Source organism: Amblyraja radiata, chromosome 4, assembly GCF_010909765.2.
Source record: "Amblyraja radiata isolate CabotCenter1 chromosome 4, sAmbRad1.1.pri, whole genome shotgun sequence".
NCBI lineage: Eukaryota > Metazoa > Chordata > Chondrichthyes > Rajiformes > Rajidae > Amblyraja > Amblyraja radiata.
This window is the reverse complement of record NC_045959.1, coordinates 54,339,142-54,357,656: the sequence shown is the minus strand read 5'-3', so window position 1 is coordinate 54,357,656 and position 18,515 is coordinate 54,339,142. Positions and strand designations below refer to the sequence as shown.

The following is an 18,515-nucleotide window of genomic DNA, read 5'->3' as shown; positions in this document are numbered from 1 at the left end:
AGTGCCGACCAGTGATCCTCGCACACTTACACTATCCCACACACAATTTTTACCAAGCCAATTAGCCTACAAACCTTTAGGTCTTTGAAGTGTGGGAGGAAACCAGAGCTCCCGGAGAAAACCCACGCAGGTCACAGGGAGAATGGACAAACTCCGTACAGACAAGCACCCATTGCTGTCTGTACGGAGCAATGGGTGCTTGTCTGTACGGAGTTTGTACATTGTAAATTATTTGCAGCAATAAAATTTGCTGCAAATAATTTAACTTATGCTCATAGGTGGGTGGTGGGTGCCTAGAACGCACTGCGAGGGGTGTCGGTAGAGGTAGATACGGTAGTTACATTTAGTGAGGCATTTAGACAGGGACTTGGATATGCAGGGAATGGAGCGAATTGAATCCTGTGCATGCAGAAGAGGGTAGCTTATCTTGGCATCATGTTCGGCACACAGACTTTGTAGACTGAAGAGCCTGTTCCTGTGCTGTACTTTTCTATGTTCGATGTTATATTAAGTGTAATGCTGGCTTTTTTGTTGTACAATTTCAGGCTGAAATACCTTTTATGGAGGGACGATTGCTTAATTAGGGTTACTAGGTACCCACCATAAGACAGGATGTTGAGCAGAAGCCCTGACATTTTGACTGAATAACTATTATCCATACAACAGGACTGCTTGGAAAAGAGCAGGCACACTTGTGAATTGCTGCCCAACATTTTTCAATCCATCAGACTTGAGAAAACAAAAATTGCTGCAAATAATTTAACTTATGCTCATAGGGCATTGTTACCACAAAATAGTTCACTCTGTTTCATTGTGCGAAACATTTTGATGAAGTGTTAAGTTATATAAATAGAAGTATTTCTCTGTATTCCTTTCCAAAACACATAGGCAGACCATCTGGTGCCTTAATATATACCAGAATTGGTTCTGTGAAACTATTGTCTTTGCAGCTCTCCATAATTAAAAGGATTGCACATTATATAAAGATACATAGAGAAATTAATTTTCAAAAGGATTGGTATTGCATTTATTTTTTAACTTAATCTAATAAAATGACCCAAGGGGATTTAGAAGAGAATTAAAAGACAAATATCTTTAAAAGGCAAAAGACATATATTAAACCATGAAGAAGGTTTAGTTTAATTTAGAAATACAGCATGGAAACAGGCCCTTCAGCCCACCGATTCCATGCCGACCCATGATCACCCGTACACTAGTTCTATCCTACACACTAGGGACAAGAAGTTCTATCCTACACGCTAGGGAACAGAAGCCAATTAAACTACAGTACAAGCCAGCACGTCTTTGGAATGTGGGAGGAAATCAGAGCACCCGGACAAAACCCGCTTGGTCACAGGGAGAACGTACAAACTCTGTACAGACAGCACCTGCAGTCAGGATCGAACTCAGGTCTCTGGAGCAGCAACATTATTGCTACCACCACTATGCTGCCCCCATTTAAAATTAAAGCACATGATCAAAAGATTTGGGGAAAAAGTAGGCTTGAATAGGTCCTTTAGTAGCTGTGACAAAGGTTGGCACTGAGGATTAGGGCTGCTCTTAACTCGAGAGAGGCTGGCATTTTTTGTCTGTGTCATGGATTTGAAACTAGTTGCAATTTATGGGATGAACCATTTTTCTGAATGTTTATGGTTTAGTTTAGAGATACAACGTGGAAACAGGCTACGTTGTATCTCTAAACCAAGTCCGCGATCACCCAGTACACTATCCTACACACTGGGGACAATTTACAATTGTTACTGAAGCTAATTAACCTACAAACATGTACTTCTTTTGGAGTGTGGGAGAGAACTGGAGCACCCAGGAAAAACCCACGCGGCCACAGGGAGAACGTACAAACTCCGTATAGACAGCATCTGTAGTCAGGATTAAACCCGGGTCTCTGGAGCTGTAAAGCAACAATTCTACCTCTTCTGCCACTGTGCCATCCCTGTTAAAATTAAAACACATGACCAAAAGCTTTGTGAAAAAGTAGGCTTTATTAAGTGCTTTAGTAGATGTGGGAGAGGTTGGAACAGGATTTGTACTGCATCTTAACTCGAGAGGTGGGCATTTTGTGGTCTGCATTATGAATTGAAACTAGTCGAATGTTACGGAATGAAACATTTTTCTGAATTTTGGCTACAAAGATCCCGTATGAAATAAATTTAGACAATGTCAGCTCGTTCCCAGAATGGATCTATAATGGAAAACAGCCCAATAATTGCACTAAATGGGCCATGTTAACCAAGGAGGCCATAAAATTGCTGAGAAGAAAAGTGCACACTGTCACATCGGATGAATCTTCCTGTGACTGATGACTAAAGCACATGTTAGAAGCAGAGGGAAGATATCTCTTTGAGCTCTGATCGAGTTGAACGGATGAATTAGTCCTAATGCTGGGTATTTTCTCTTTACAGCAGTCTGCAGGAACTGTTCAATTAGTTATGCCAACAACAAGGAAGAAAGAAGATGAGGTATCAGTTGGCAGCACACCTTTGGCAATGCAGCAGTCAAACCAGGCCTCGGAATATGCCAGTAGTCCTCTCAAGACAAAAACTGCAACAGGTATTTGGTTTTGGTTTTTTCTTAGTAAGTTACATGTGAAACAACCAGCTGTAGAAATGGCAAGATTTCCCCGGATATTCCTATGACACTCCTAACAAATATTGACCCAGGCCTTGGATATTACTTTCAAAATTAAAAACTTAAAAACCCAGTCTGAAGAAGGTTTCCGAACTGAAACGTCATGTCCATGTTCTCCAAGGATGCTGCCTGACCAGCTGTTACACGCGTGTTTTGAGTCTTTCCTTGTTAAACCAGCACTGCAGTTCTTTATTTCAACAAACTGAGTAACAAAATTGCCTGGAATTTTGAATCTTCTTTGATGGCATCTGGTCAGTCTGATTACTTGTATGTGGACGGTGTTGGAATTGGCTGCAAGTATTATTGAAAGGCTACACAAGGAACTGCAGGTGTTGGAATCTGGAAGAAAACACAAATTGCTGGAGTAACTCAGCGGGTCAGGCAATATCTGTGGAGGGAATGGACTGTCCATTCTCTGCACAGATGCTGCCTGACCTGCTGGGTTGTTCCAGCACTTATGGGCCTGTTCCACTAAGGTGACTTTTTAGGCAACTGCCAGGGACTAGTTTTAATGGAATTCACCTACGAAACCTGGCGACAACCTACGACAGCAAACATTGTCGCCACTGTCGCTGAAAAAAATGTCAACATGTTGATAATGTTGCGGCAGTCGTCTGTAGTTGCCCAAAAAATCGCTTAAGTGGGACAGGCCCATTAGTGTTTTATTGAAAGGCAACATCTGTGTTTCCAGTCAACAAGCAACATTATTGTTTCCTTATCCCCGAATCTTAATGTACATATATGCTCGGCAGAAATGTCTAATTAAAAATATTTGGGTCACCTCCCCCAGTGGGAATAGAATATCATTGTGGGCTGCACAATGGCACAGTTGGTAGAGCTGCTGCCTCACAGCAATAGAGACCCAGGTTTGATTCTGAGCTTGGGTGCTGTCTTTGTGGCGTTTGCACGTTCTCCATGTGACTACATGGCTTTCCACCGGGTGCTCCGGTTTCCTGCCATACCAAAGACCTGCGGGTTTATAGGTTAATTGGCCTCTGTAATTTACCCCTAGTGTATAAGATGAGAATGAAAAACTAGGATAACAGAACTACTGTGAAAAAAGACACGGTTGTCAGGGGTTATGGGGAGAAGGCAGGAGAATGTGGTTGAGAGAGAAAGATAGATTAGCAGAGTAGGCTTGACGGGCTGAATGGCCGGATTTTGCGACTATAACATGAATAGATCCCTATCCATGTTATCCAGGGATGCGACCTGACCCGCTGAATTTCACCAACACTTTGTGTCTTTTTTTGTAAACCAGCATCTGCAGTTGCTTGTTTCTACATAAAACTAGTGTGAATGGTCGGTGTGGGGTGAAGGACCTGTTTCCTTCCTGTATCTTTGAATCAATTCAATCAATCAATCTTTAGTGCAATGCAACTAACTGAGCTACCAAACATGCATAGTAAATTGGTGCTTATGCAGCTGCACTTGTCAAAGTTTGTATGTATGTTGCTGAATTTTAATCGCATTGCCAATGTTACTTTCTTTGTTGTAAGTCCTGTCAAAGTTTCAATTTCTCATATGGGTGATTTATTGTTTGTTTTTATGACATGTACTGGCATTTCATGGTTAAGTAAATGTGGTATTTTTTATCACTGGCTTCTATCAGACAGCGCACAGCACGCAAAGGTTCATTGTAAAATATTTGTTTGTGTAGCTGAGAAAGTAAGCTGTTTATATTGGAGGAGATTGTCACCTAAATGTGTAGAATAATATATAACATAGGTGTACCTCCATGGGAATATATCGCTAAAAATTGAGGCATATTTTGTGAATATAAGAAGTAGCAATAGACTAATCAGCCCTTAGAGCCTGCTTCACTGTTGAATAAAATTATTACTTTTCCAGTCTTGGCCTCAACTCCACTCTCCCATGCTATACGCTTAACACTTTGAATCTCTGATAGAGTCATAGAGTGATACAGTGTGGAAACAGGCCCTTCGGCCCAACTCGTCCACACCGGCCAACAACATCCCAGCTACCCTAGTCCCACTTGCCTGTGCTTTGTCCATAACCCTCTAAACCTGTCCTATCCATGTACCTGTCCAACTGTTTCTTAAACGATGGGATAGTCCCAACCTCAACTATCTCCTCTGGCAAGCTTGTTCCATATACCCACCACCCTCTGTGTGAAAAAAGTGACCCCTCGGATTCTTATTAAATCTTTTCCCCTTAACTTTGAACCTATGTCCTCTGGTCCTCGATTCCCCAACTCGGGTAAAAGACTCTGTGCATCTACCCTCTCATGATTTTATATACCTCTGTAAGATCTCCCCTCATCCTCCTACGCTCCATGGAATAGAGACCCAGCCTACTTAACCTTTCCCTATAGCTCACACCCTCTAGTCCTGGCAACATCCTCATAAATCTTTTCTGAACCATTTGAACCTTGACAATATCTTTCCTATAACATGGTGTCCAGAACTGAACACAATATTCTAAATGCGGTCTCACCAATGTCTTATACAACTGCAACATGATCTCTCAACTAATTTAATTTAAATTTTCCAGGTTTACGTTTCTGGGACTTGAGGGGCTGAGCTATATGGAGAGGTTGGGCAGACTGGCACTGTTTCCCTTGGAAGTCTAAGGGGTGAACTTACAGAGGTGTGTAAAGTCACGAGGGAACAGATAGGGTGAATGGACAGAGTATTTTACCCAGGGTAGAGGAATCAAAAACAAGAGGGCAAGATTTTATATTACACTGAGGAGAATATTTTACACTCAGTCGATGGTGAGTGCATGCAACGAGCTGCCAGAGGAGGTAGTTGAGGCAGGTACAATAACAACATTTAAAAGACACTTGGACAAGTACATGGAGAGGAAAGGTTCAGTGAGATATGGGGCTAGCTAAGATGGAGCATCTCGATCGGCATGGACAAGTTGGACCTGTGTCCGTGCTGTACAACTCTATGACTCCATGAATATACAGTTGTGAAACTTAAGGTGTGACTGGTTTAAGAAGAGAAAAGTGACCTGAGAAATAGTGAAAGTATCAGACGAGTAGTGGTTGGTTTGGTTTATTATTGTCAAGTGTACCAAGATACGGTGAAAAGCTTATTTTGGGAGTACTCCAGTCATATCATACAGTACACGAGTACAGTCAAGACATACATATGTACAACAGGTAGTGCAAAGAGAAAAAATACTGGAGGGCTGAAAATAATGCTCCAGCAATATAACATTACAGTAACATAGAAAGTGCAGATTTAAAAAAAGCACAAGTACCACAATGACGTAGGCTGGGAGATCATGAACAGAACCTTAGCTTTGTGTGCAAGAGCTGTTGTAATGCAAGCTATAATTGGACATTATCCTGAATATGCATGGTTCACTTTTGCTTCAACAAAATGTGCTAGTTTTTAGTTTTTTTTATTAGAAAGAAGAAACTAAAATAGTTTCCTCCTGGAATATCAAAGACGATGACTTTAGACTTTACTTTAGAGATACAGCGCGGAAACAGTTCCTTCGATCACGAGTCCACACCGAACAGCGATCACCTCGTACACTAGCACTATCCTACACATTAGGGACAATTTACAATTTTACTAAAGCTAATTAACCAACAAATCCACACATCTTTGGAGTGTGGAAGAAACCGGAGCTCCCGGAGAAAATCCACGTGGTCATAGGGAGAACAAACAAACTCCGTACAGACAGCACCTTTAGTCAGGATCAACCCCAGGGTCTCTGGCGCGCGACTGCTACACCACTGTGTCGTCCTGTGTGCCATTATGCACTCCGGTATTTTTCATCTATCTATTCATTTCAGAGTTATGTAATTATGTTCTTGTGAGTTGAACTCACTTACTTGATTCCACTTCCATTCCTGTACTACATTGAAGATTGACACAAAATCTGGAGTAACTCAGTGGGCCAGGCAGCATCTCTGAGTTGCTCCACCATTTTGTGTCTACCGTTGATGGAAACCAGCATCTGCAGTTCCTTCCTACACATCCTGTCCTGCATTGGTTGGTCTTGCTTTTGTATCTCCGTTTTTCTCCTTTAGCTGATGTTAACATTGTTGAACGTGGCACAATGAGATTTTCTGATTGTATGATGTGGCATTTATTTTTGGAAAATGACTCGCAGTTAGTGAGCTTTTAAAATTATTTTGAAGGCCAACTAAATTGATGGAAAGGTTTCACTGGAATCTCAGGACACTATGATGTCTTTATTTCTACACTGCCACTTTCAAAATATCAGCAGTTCAGTTTATTGTACTTTATCTATATGTTATGAAATTGAAGTGCATTTACTATGTTTTGTTAATTAGATTGAAGGGTACAAGTGAAAAGTTGAAGACATCCATCATTTTCCATTGTTCTGTAGCCGATACATATGACAATTAGACACTCTTGACACTTCCTTTGAACAAGAATGATGTCCATAATCTGTCAGTGCAACTTGAATCAACATATTCTTGACTTGAGATGCGAGATTTTTTGCCTGATAAAAATGCACAATTTAAGAGGTAGTTTCGTTTATTATTGTCACATGTGCTGAGGAAAAGTGAAAAGTTTTTGTTTGCGTGCTATCCAGTCAAAGAAGAGACAATACATGATTACAACCAAGCCGTCCACAGTGCACAGATAAAGGGTAAAGGTCACAGCATTTAGTGCAAGATAAAGTCTGATGTAGTCTGATTCAATAAAGTTCAAATGACTCCTATGAGGGATACGGGAGGTCAGGACCGCACTGTAGCTGATGAGAGAACCGTTCAGTTGCCTGATAACAGCTGGGAAGAAACTGTCCCTGAATCTTAAAGTATGCGTTTTCAAACTAACTAACAACAGACGTATAGATCATTGGGTATTTTCTGATTCCAGACTTTCTCATAAACTTATTTAATCACCTTATTTCTGCATCAAATCAATTATTTTATTCATTAGACCTGAATTCTCTTCCACAAAGTTATTTAATTTAGAAATTAAGCCCTAAAATAATGGTACAGACGTGAATAGAAGCAGTAAACAAAAGCAATAAGGATCCAAGCAAGCATCAAAGCATGTAATTAAGTTTTGAGTAATTTCAAAATTGAAATAAAGAGCTATACTTTTTAACTTTACTTTATAGATTACAGAGAAATTAGCCCTTCGGTCTACCAAGTCTGCGTAAACCAGAAATCAGCTCCGTACACCAGCACTATCCTACACACTAGGGACAATTCACAATTTTACCAAAGCCAATTAACCTACAAACATGTACGTCTTTGGAGTGTGGGAGGAAACTGGAGCATCCGGAGAAAACCCATGTGGTCACAGGGAGAACGTACAAACTCTGTATATACAGTACCCGTAGTCAGGATTGAACCTGGGTCTTTGGCGTTGTAAGGCAGCGACTTTACCACTGTGCTGTTGTGCTGCCCTGTTTAAGCTATCTCACTGTCCAGAATAATTCCCTGAAATATTAGTAAAATAGACAATCATGAATGTAAAATTAAAATGCAGGATATTGTGTCTGGTCAAATAACATCTGTGGAGAAAAAGCACAGGTAAACATATCAGCTCAATGCATGGTCATCAAAATGTAATCTCCTCAACAGTGAGAATGTATGGTCTGTTCCTAAAACTAGATAATTATAAATGGGCATTGACTGATCATTATGGAAGCAGTTGTACAATTTGTCGTAATCTGAGCACAAAATAGTATAAACAGAATGATTGCTTTTCCAGAAAAATAATAAACTTCTCCCACTAATAATTACTGCATCGTGGTACAGATGTAAAACACTAAAGTATTTCCTGTTGTAATTGAACATGGCGTGAAGGTTTTAAAAATTGCTGTAATTATGACACCATCCGCTGGCGAAATTGGCATTGTGAAGAGACTGCAAGTTGATTTCCAAATTGATTTTAGTGCCAGTCGTACTTGGTTAAAAGCTTTTTGTATGTAATTCATGATGATGCAGCATGTTTAGTTCCTGAGCTAATCACATAAATGTTGCAAAATAAATGTGAAATCAATAAAATTAGTGACAACTTCATTCTCTCAGAGTGTGATAATGGTTTCTATGGACACCAAAGCCATTAGTTGAATCTGTTGCATCTGTTTTTTGTTTACTGCTGCTCTTAGAACTATGCTGTCACTTCAGGATTTAATTTCCAAATTAGATAATTTTGCAGAACAGAATTTTCACCTAATGAATTAAATATCTGATTTCACACATAAACAAATTCATTAAATAATTTGAGTCATTAGAAGGGGGGTAGCAAGTTATTGATCCAGGAAGACAGCTAATTCCAGCTAATTGTACATATATTTTCAATTTCCAGCTTTCTCTCACCTTCTACGATCTGAAGAAGGGTCCTAGCCCAGCCTGTGCATTCCCTCCACAGATGCTGCCTGACCCGCTGAGTTCTTCCAGCACTTTGTGTTTTGCTCAAGATTCCACTATCTGTAGTTCCTCATGTCTTCGGTTGCGATTGTCATGAGTTTAACTTGAAATGGTACATGTTGCTATCCTCTCTATGTGAAGTATGAACAGAAGTACAAAATAACCATGTATTCTACATCTCCACTAGTTAATCAAAACCAACAACTTTCCATAGTCTGTATGTCCTCTGAACAATTATTATTTCTGGGTACTTTTTCTAAAATTTGGAGGATTAATATTCATTTGCTTGGGAATTATTTGATGGGGAAGCTTATACCTCTTCAATTAATGTGAGGTGTTTCTACCGTAAAGGTATTAATCAAGAAGCTGTTAATCGGTATTTTCCAATATCTTTGCACAGAATTTCAAACTACAGCGATATCGAGACTTTTGAAAATCACTTTCAAAGCACTTTTTTCACCTCCTCACTGACAATCTTACTGTAAAAGAGTAATGATGAAATATAGCAGAGGTATTTTTAATATACACATTTCAGCCATGACATTCCATATGAATTATGATTCCAAATATGCAAGGTTAAATAAAAACAATTAACAGTAGATCATAGTGGGCTGCTTGTCTAATGAGGTTCAAAATTATGTTTGCATTTGTGCAGCCAGGATGTTTAAAGCCGGTCCAGGGTAATAGTAGCCAGCTGTAAGGGTACTTAATAGGAAGTGTTTTCCTAATTGATCTTTTTTCTCTTTACACCTCTTTTCTCCAAAATTACTCGCACTTCAAATGGACAGTTCTGACAGATTATATAACTGGAGAATATCAAAGCCAAATTTCTTCTTATCTCCATGCAGCCAAATGAGCATTTTCCAAAAATAGTTTGTGGATCGCAACCAGAGAAGCTGAGGTTTACTTCAAAGCTAGTTCTGGTTGTCTGTATTTTACCACCATCCACTCGTTAAGAGTTCAGTAATCATTAATACATTTGACTGACAATAATCCATCTGTCTCGGGTTTACAATTTACAGTTGACCCTGACTCATCCATCACAAACGTTCAATATGACCTGATTTGGCAGATTTGGTGGCTGTGAGAATGTGTCAGGATTAAGTGTTCCCGCCAGTCCTCAACATTGACGCTGGACCCCGTTGTCTCCTGGCACCAAGGGAATGGGAAAGGGAATCTGTTGAATCTGTTTTCTTCAAAGTTGTACACAAATTGGAGGCAGGGTGGGTGGCAATGAATGTAGTGAAAGTGGTGAGTGCAATGAAGGTCGAGGACTTTAGGGTTGAAGTGCAGTGCCAAACTAGGTTAGTGGCAGGAGGATTTGACTGCAAACATGAGGAATAAGTCAATTTGAAGCTGTCCTCACTAATCTGATTGTTGCACATGAGAACCAGAGGACAAGGGTTTAAGGTGAAGGGGGAAAGAAGGAAAAAATAGGAACCTGAGCAGTAACTTTTACACACAAAAGTTGGTGGGTGTATGGAACGAGCTGCCAGGGGAGTTAGTTGAGGCAGAAATTATTGCAACGTTTCAGAAACAGACAGGTTCAAGGATAGGGCAGGTTTAGATGGAATATGGGCCAAACACAGACAGGTGGGACTAGTGTAGATGGGACACGTTGATCAGTGTGGGCAAGTTGGGCCGAAGGGCCTGTTTCCACGCTGTATGATTCGATGACACTATGACTATATTCTGCCCATGAAAGTATTGACAGAGTTAACCACTGTGTAATCATTGTATAGCTAATGTTCCAGCTTAATCTGGAGTATCGGATACAGTTCTGGTTGCCCCAATACAGCAAGGATATGGAGGTTTTGGAGAGGGTAACGTAGAGATTTACCAGAAGGTGTCACCTATCCATGCTCTCCAGAGATGTTGCTTGACCCAATAGGTTACTCCAGTACCTTGTGCCGTTCTTTTATACTAGAATGCTGCCTGGATGAGAGGATATTAGCTATAAGGTGAGGTTGGACAAAGTTATCGACCTTGCATTGCATTTACCACAGATTTACCCAATCTCTTACTGTACCAACATCTCTCTGCAATTTTCTGTCCCCATAACACAATTTACGATACCAGCAAAGTGTTTTCAGAAAACTTGACATATGACTCTATTTGTTAATGGAAGTCATTTATAAATCTAACGAAAAGTTGTAATTTCAGTATAGATTCCCGGGGGATGCATTAAAGTGCTTTTATGATGGTGGAAATGGCAAATGTTGTTAATTCATAAAGTAAATTTGGAGAGTCTAGGACCATAGGGTGCAGCCTCAGAATATAAGGATTTGCCTTTAGAATGGAGATGAGGAGGAATTTCTTGAGCCAGGGGTTGATGAATCTGTAGAATTCAATGCCACAGATGGCTGTGGAGGTCAATTCATTGGGTATTTTTAAAGCCGAGATTGATAGCTTCTTGATTAATAAGGGCGTCAAAGGTTACGAGGAGAAGGCAGGAGAATGCGGTTGAGAGGGAAAGATAGATCAACCAGGATTGAATGGAGAACAGATTTGAAGGGCCGAATGGCTTAATTCTGCTCCTATGGTCTGAATTGAATATTATATTGGAATTTTTTTCATGAAGAGTTCAAATTGTAAGGGAACAAAAATAACCTTATTTGCAGAGATGCTGCCCAGTGCTATTGTGATACTGGTATTCTGTGGGTTCATTTCAGTTTATTGGTAAGAATACCAATGCTCTTTACCTCATAAATGCTCCAGCTAAATGGTCTGAAATGCCGACTGTGGTCTTATTTAGGTAAATAGCTTTCTATTCATTGTGTCCTTCTCTACATGATATGAATCCAGAAGTTACAGATTAATTCTCCTGAAGCATGTCTTGTCAAACAAAACTTAAGCCTCATTTAAGATAGATACAAAATGTTGGAGTACCTCAGCAGGTCAGGGAGCAACTCTGGAGAAAAGGAATAGGTGACATTTTGGGTCGAGACCCTTCTTGAGACTGAGAGTTTTCGGTGTAAACCAGCATCTGCAATTTCTTCCTGCACATTAAGCCTAATTTAATGATTTGAATGTGCGCATTGCTTTGTAATTTCTAAAATAAGAAAGCTGAGTAATTGTCTGACCATCCGACTGTTTAACCTGCAATGCAAACGTGGAAACCCTGGAGTTTGTCAGGAGTTAGCTGAAGCCATACTTGGAGGAACAAATGGCAGGGGAAAGGTGCTGGCTTTCATCCAGATCACATGTTCAGAGGAGCAAACCTACATATGAAGAAATTTGATTTCCTGGGAACGTACTGGAGGAGCAAAAGCAGGAGAAACAGCACCTTGTAGCAATATTTTTTTTGTTCGAAAAAGGCTACGCAATCACATCTGTCGAGACATTTAAAGCAGACTGGATCTCTTCAAAGTTTAACCGTGGAACATCACCAGCCAAATGGCATCTGTCAATAGCAGTGTAATTGGAAGGGAATATTTCTGACCTAATAAATTCCCCTGTAACTCGTTTTATGAGCCTAAATTAATAATCAAAGGCTCCAATCTTTTAAATTGCTTATGTGGCAACCTAAAACAATCACTGCTCTACATTCTTAAAGAATTAAAAGCAAAAGTATGTTGGAAGTTGCGGTAAAACATGAAATCATTCAAATAGACAGGGTCATTTGTTGGCCAAAAATAATTGAAACTAATTATATCGCCCCAGTTTATGTTTGTGCAACCAGGCAGCCTAAGCTACCGCTACTTTTGTGACCTAACGGGTTGAATTTTGCAACTATGGAGCTGTGTGTTAATTTGCAGTGTAATATTAAAATACCTGAAGAATCTTGTTTCATATATTGGAGATACAAATAACTGCAGATATTGTTTTTTTTTTTAAAAAAAGGACACAAAGTGCTGGAGTAACTCAGCGAGTCAGGCAGCGTCTCTGGAGAACATGGATAGGTGATGTTTCGGGTTGGGATGGATGACCATTAATAGATAATGTTTCACCCTGCCTCGACAAGGTCGTTAGCATAGTCAATGACCAGTCTCATCCCAATCACTCACTCTTCTCTCCCCTCCCACCAGTCAAGACATAAGTTTGAAAATGCATCCCTCCAAAATCAGGGCCATTTTCTTCCCTGCTGTTATCAAGCCACTGAACGGTCTTCTCATCAGCTCGAGTGCGGTTCTGAACTCCCATTTACCTCTTTGGAGACCTTTGAACTGTCGTTAAACGTCCTTCAAAGTTCTATCTTGCACACTTTATCCTTTATCTGTGCACTGTGGATGGCTTGATTGCAATCGTGTATAGTCTTTTCTCTGACTGGATGGCACACAAACAAAAGCTTTTTCGCTGTACCTCGGTACATGTGACAATAATACACTAAATTAATCTAAATCCCAGATCCCTTACCCAGATGTGGTGTTAATAAACTGTTCACTGTTGACATGTTTGATTAGTCAACTGCAGAAATTATCATACCTTTGCTCCTGGTATGAATTAAAGACGCAAATTCCAGAGTTGAGGTGAGTGTGACTCCTCCTGATCTCAGGAGTGTGACTCCAAGCAATGATGGTAAAAATAAAGTCAACGGGAAAAGGCTCCAATGGTTGGAATTTTAGTTTGCACAAAGGAAGATGGTTTTTATAAATGGAGGTCAATGATCCCAGCTTCAGGCCGCAATTGTAAGAGTTTCTCAGGCTTCCTCAACGAGTTCTGTTGTCATAAGGGTCTGAATTGCATGTTTGCTGCTGATTCAATTTCTCATGCAGCAAGAGCTGGAGATAAATGACGAGGACCATTCATGCCATAAAAGTACCATGAAATAGCCATCTCCAACAAGAGGTAGTCTAATGTATAAACCGTAGAAACAATGAACTGCAAATGCTGCTTTACAAAAATAGACACAAAAGAGCTGGAGCAACTCAGCAGGACGGGCAGCATCTCTAGAGAACATGGATAGGTGATGTTTCGGGTTTGGTCCCTTCTTCCGACTGGAAGGGTCCTTTTTTCCAGTCTGGAGAAAGGTCCCGACCCGAAAGTCATTTATCCACTTTCTCCAGAGTTGCTGCCCAACCGGTTGAGTTACTTCAGCACTCTGCCTTTTTTCAGTCTAGTGTATAATAACTGCGTACCTTGATTTCCAATGATAATATTGTCGCCGTGTCCTGACCCAAAAACATCTTAATTTCTTACATTTAGAATAATATTTAACAAAGCTGTGGTGGTTTTATGCTTTTGTTTTTCTAAAACAATGGAGTAGAGGAAGCAAGAACCAGAAGATGCAGGTTTAAGGTAAGAGGGGGAAGATTTTAATTGGAACTTTTGAGGCACAACTTTTTCACATGCACAGGTGGGTGTAAGGAACAAGCAGCCAGAATGGGGAGTTGAGGCAGATACTATGAGAACATTTACAGGATATTTGGACAGGTACATGGATAGGAAAGGTTTAGAGGGAGATGGGCTGGTGTGACTTGTGTACATGGGCCATCTTGGTCGGCATGGGGAAGTTGGTGAAAGGCCCGTTTCTGTGCAGTATGGCTCTCTGACTCTAACTGATACTTGCATAGATTTTGATTATAATGGGCCATCCAATAAAACAAAGATATGAACCAGGAATGGGCTTTATGCCATTGTGTCATCTTGCAGTTGGGTGATGGCAGATATCTTTGTATGCTTTTTTATTATTGCATATGTGGACCATATTTCACCACGTTTGGCCAGAAAATAGAGCAGAAAAACATGACAAATTGACTTTAGCATCAGTTATTGAGCCATAATAATAATTTGATTCTTTTGGCATGAAATGAGAGTTCTTGATCCCAACGTGTTATTGTTCTTCGAACCGCTGCAGTCCATGCTTATCAAAGTTATTAATTTTTAAATGTGTTGCTGAGGTTAATGTGAATTTATACGAACTTTACTGTTTACCCATTTCCACACTATTGAGGATTTTGAAAAAAAACAACAATGGAAGAAAGCTGAAAAAAGAAAGGTTTGTCGATTTTGGTGGTGACAGTAATTTAATTTGATTTAGGGATGAAAGCAATGAAGCACTTACTTATTTATGGAAGGAACCCTTTGTATTTGACTTGAAATGTGTAGTGTTTCAAGTGATTGTTTCTACGGGTTACACTGACACAAAAACAAAACAATGCGTGGCTGAAATCCGAAATGCAGGCAGAAACTGCTGGATATCCTCAGCATGTCCTCTGGAGAGAGAAATAGAGTTAAACTTGCAGGTCAGTCATTGACCATCAAACTGAAATGTTGTTTCTGTGCCTCTCCCCGCAGAGCTCGTCTCTCCTCTTGAGTATTTGCATTTTTTATTTCTGCTGAAATCTATACCCACACTTTGGAAAGAGAATCCACTACAGAAACATATCTCAAACTCAGAACATTGTCCTTTCTGGCTGTTCAGCCTACAATTACTTTGAATTGATTTTATGCTAAAAAAGCTGGAGTTGGCATTAATTATATTTAGGTGTGACTATCATGTGTACCCAACAGTACATTCACTGGTTAAGAACCTTGAGCACAGTGGTCACCTTGATTTCAGGGACCCTCACCTAGTTTTGTATATAACAAGAAATTAAATGTTTGTTATTGGAGTGTCTGTTTTCTGAACTCGTGTTAGACCTTTGCTTCTTATGCAAACAATTGGCCAATTCTCCCTGGAAAAATGTACCTTACCCTCGTGCTTGCTATTATCACTGTATAAATTGGCCACCAAACTCCATGGAAACAAACCCATGGTTTTAAAATCTCTTTACAAAATTGCTGGACAATTTGCTTCATGCAAATGGCATTTTGCCTCAACCTCTCTGTTATTTGTAAAAACCTGCTGGATTTGCACATTAATCGCCCATTAAACTCGTCACAGCTCATACTTGCCACTATAAGTACCTGTTTAACAATGTGATAATTGTTAGAAAGGGAATACATGAAGTGTTGAGTCTCATTTCTGCTTATTGTAAATTCTTGTTGGAGATTACAAGATATTTAATTTTTAATATTTTTTTCCCCTGTTATTTCTGTTCCTGTTTTCCTTCTCTCTTAACCCTGGTCAAATAAAGTGAAGATTTGTATTTCTATTTGTATTTATCCACACTTCTATTTGGCTCAAAAACATGTAGACCCACACTGAACTTCTAAACAAATTCTATATCATATCCTGAGGGGGAAGAAGGGTACCGATCAAAATGTTGCCTATCCATTCCCTCCAGCAACGCTTGCTGAACCGCTGAGTTCCTCCCTGCATAAAGATCTCTGAATGAGTTGTCAAGACAGGGTGACAGGGGAGAATCACAAACAGTGCCCTTGTTGAGACCATAAGGATAGCTGAGAAGGCTTGGTGATGTCATGTACATGCCAGATCACAGGTTGGCAGGAATGGTGTGGACTTTGCAGATTGTGTAAGTTCTAGAGATATTAAGAAATTGCAGTGCAGATTTTGGGATGCATGCACAGATGACTTGCTATCCCCTTGAAATCCTTGATTCACAGGAAAAGATTTGCAGAGTGCCTGGTGTATGGCAGAATTGGCTCCAAATACTCTAACAAACTTGTATAGATGTACTGTAGAAAGTGTCCTCACTGTTAGTATCAAAAGCCTGGAATGGTAATTCCAATGCACAGGATGCAGAGAGTGGCGGACCCGGCACCCCGTCCATCAAGGGCAGCCCTCCACTCCATCACAAGTTATAGGAGTAGAATTAGGCCATTCGGCCCATCGAATCTTTAATTCTGAGGCTTTGACCTCTGGTCCTAGACTCTCCCACCAGTAGTAACATCCTTTCCACATCCACTCTATCTATGAAGCTCCCCCCCCTCAACCTTCTAAATTCCAACGAGTAGAGGCCCAGTGCTGTCAAGCGCTCATTGTATCCTAACCCACTAATTCCTGGAATCATTCCTGTGTTAATGCATGAGGCGCTGCATACCATCATCAAGGATACCCACCATCCGGCCCATACCCTCTTCCCACTGTTACAGATCGGCATGAAGTACAGATATCTGAAGCCCCACACCACCAGCTTCAGGAATAGCTACTTTTCTACAACCATCAAGTTTTAGATCTATGACATCTCTAACTCTATGACTAGACTTTAGAGATACAAGCCCAATAGCCCACCGAGTCGACGCCGACCAGCAATCCCCATACACTTGCACTCCCACACACTAGGGAAGATTTACATTTTTACCAAAGCCAATTAACCTACAAACATGTACGAATTTGCAATCTGGGAGGAAACTGGAGCTTCCGGAGAAATCCCACGCAGTCACAGGGAGAAAGTACAAACTGTACAGACGGCACCATTGTCAGGGTTGAACCTAGGTCTCGAGCACTGTAAGGCAGCAGCTCTACCGTTGCGCCATCGTGCTCTGCATTGAACTCGCCTACAGAACCGTAATCTTACCTCAACAACTGAACTCTGCAGCTTACCAATTGCACTATTATGGACTTGTTCCTTTTCAAATTATGTTTTTGCACATGCATAATTAACTTATTTGTTTGGTTTTTATTTTACAATATTGTTCACTATTTTTCCATAGTTACAAAATTTTGCAAGTATTAGCAGAATAAAGCATAGTATATAAAACAACAGAGTAAAAATCGTGTAAAGTTTAGTACACGAGCCCTTGTGCTATTTAAACACGTCCAAATTGTAATCGTTTGATGGTGTATATACACGTTTTGACAATTGCCAGAACTTGTTCAATGTAGTAGGCGAGTAGGAGATGAAACTGTGAACACGGAATTTTGAATCCAATATCAAAGTTAAGGGCCAGTAAGATAAAGAAAATGGGTTGGTTGAAAGCCCAGCATGATTGACTATGGGTAACTATGGGGTAAATTCATCAACTCCTTGTTGTGCTATAAGATCACAGGCAGAGGCTCACAAACCAGAACTCCATTCCACCGTTGACCAAGGCTCCACTGGGATGCAGGATCACTGAATATACTGCTAATGTGTTTCATTGGCATCAATTGCCTTTGAGCATTATCTTTTGGACAGAACAACATGAGATTATTCAGCTGCAAGTGATTTAATTGTACTTTTGCTGGTAGAGTCAAACTGGTTAATGTATCTGAAATGTTAATAGAACGTTATAATTTTACACTCCAAGCCTTTTGCATGCTCACCGTTTGGATTAATAAAGATAAATGATTATGCTTGGCTATGATAAAGCTTGAAAGGCTCCAGTTAATTTAAATCTGACATTTGTAATAAATCTTATAATGACAATCATGTGTTTCTTCATTGAAACATCCAATTCTACATTGGCCATGGGTTGCAGCAGCTGCCAAAGGTTTTCATACAAATTTCTAAAGAGTAAGGTCAGCAGTTTAGTTTCAAGCTTCTAGCATTTGGCACTTAGTCTGTTGAGATTTGTTGGATACTAGTGCACAAAAAACAAATTGCACACAGCTTTCAGATTGGTCTTCTGTTACCTTACATCACTTGTTTTGTTATACTCTGTACATTAAATATTTAGGTCACGTCAAGAACTGCACACAAGGGTTTTGAAATTTTGCAACAGAAGTAACAGGAAAAACTTTTTACATTTGTAATGGTACTGT

At 40.1% G+C, this 18,515-nt stretch overlaps 1 protein-coding gene across 6 annotated transcripts in view; it reads left to right on the top strand.

Annotated features, from left to right (window-relative positions):
• vps13b (vacuolar protein sorting 13 homolog B) overlaps positions 1-18,515 on the top strand; it is an 806,769-nt gene that overhangs the window by 412,530 nt on the left and 375,724 nt on the right. For all 6 annotated transcript variants that reach the window (XM_033019455.1, XM_033019454.1, XM_033019453.1 and 3 more), the window contains exon 21: positions 2,421-2,568. In XM_033019455.1, the coding sequence (XP_032875346.1) occupies positions 2,421-2,568 (148 nt within the window). The remainder of the gene's footprint in view (positions 1-2,420; positions 2,569-18,515) is intronic.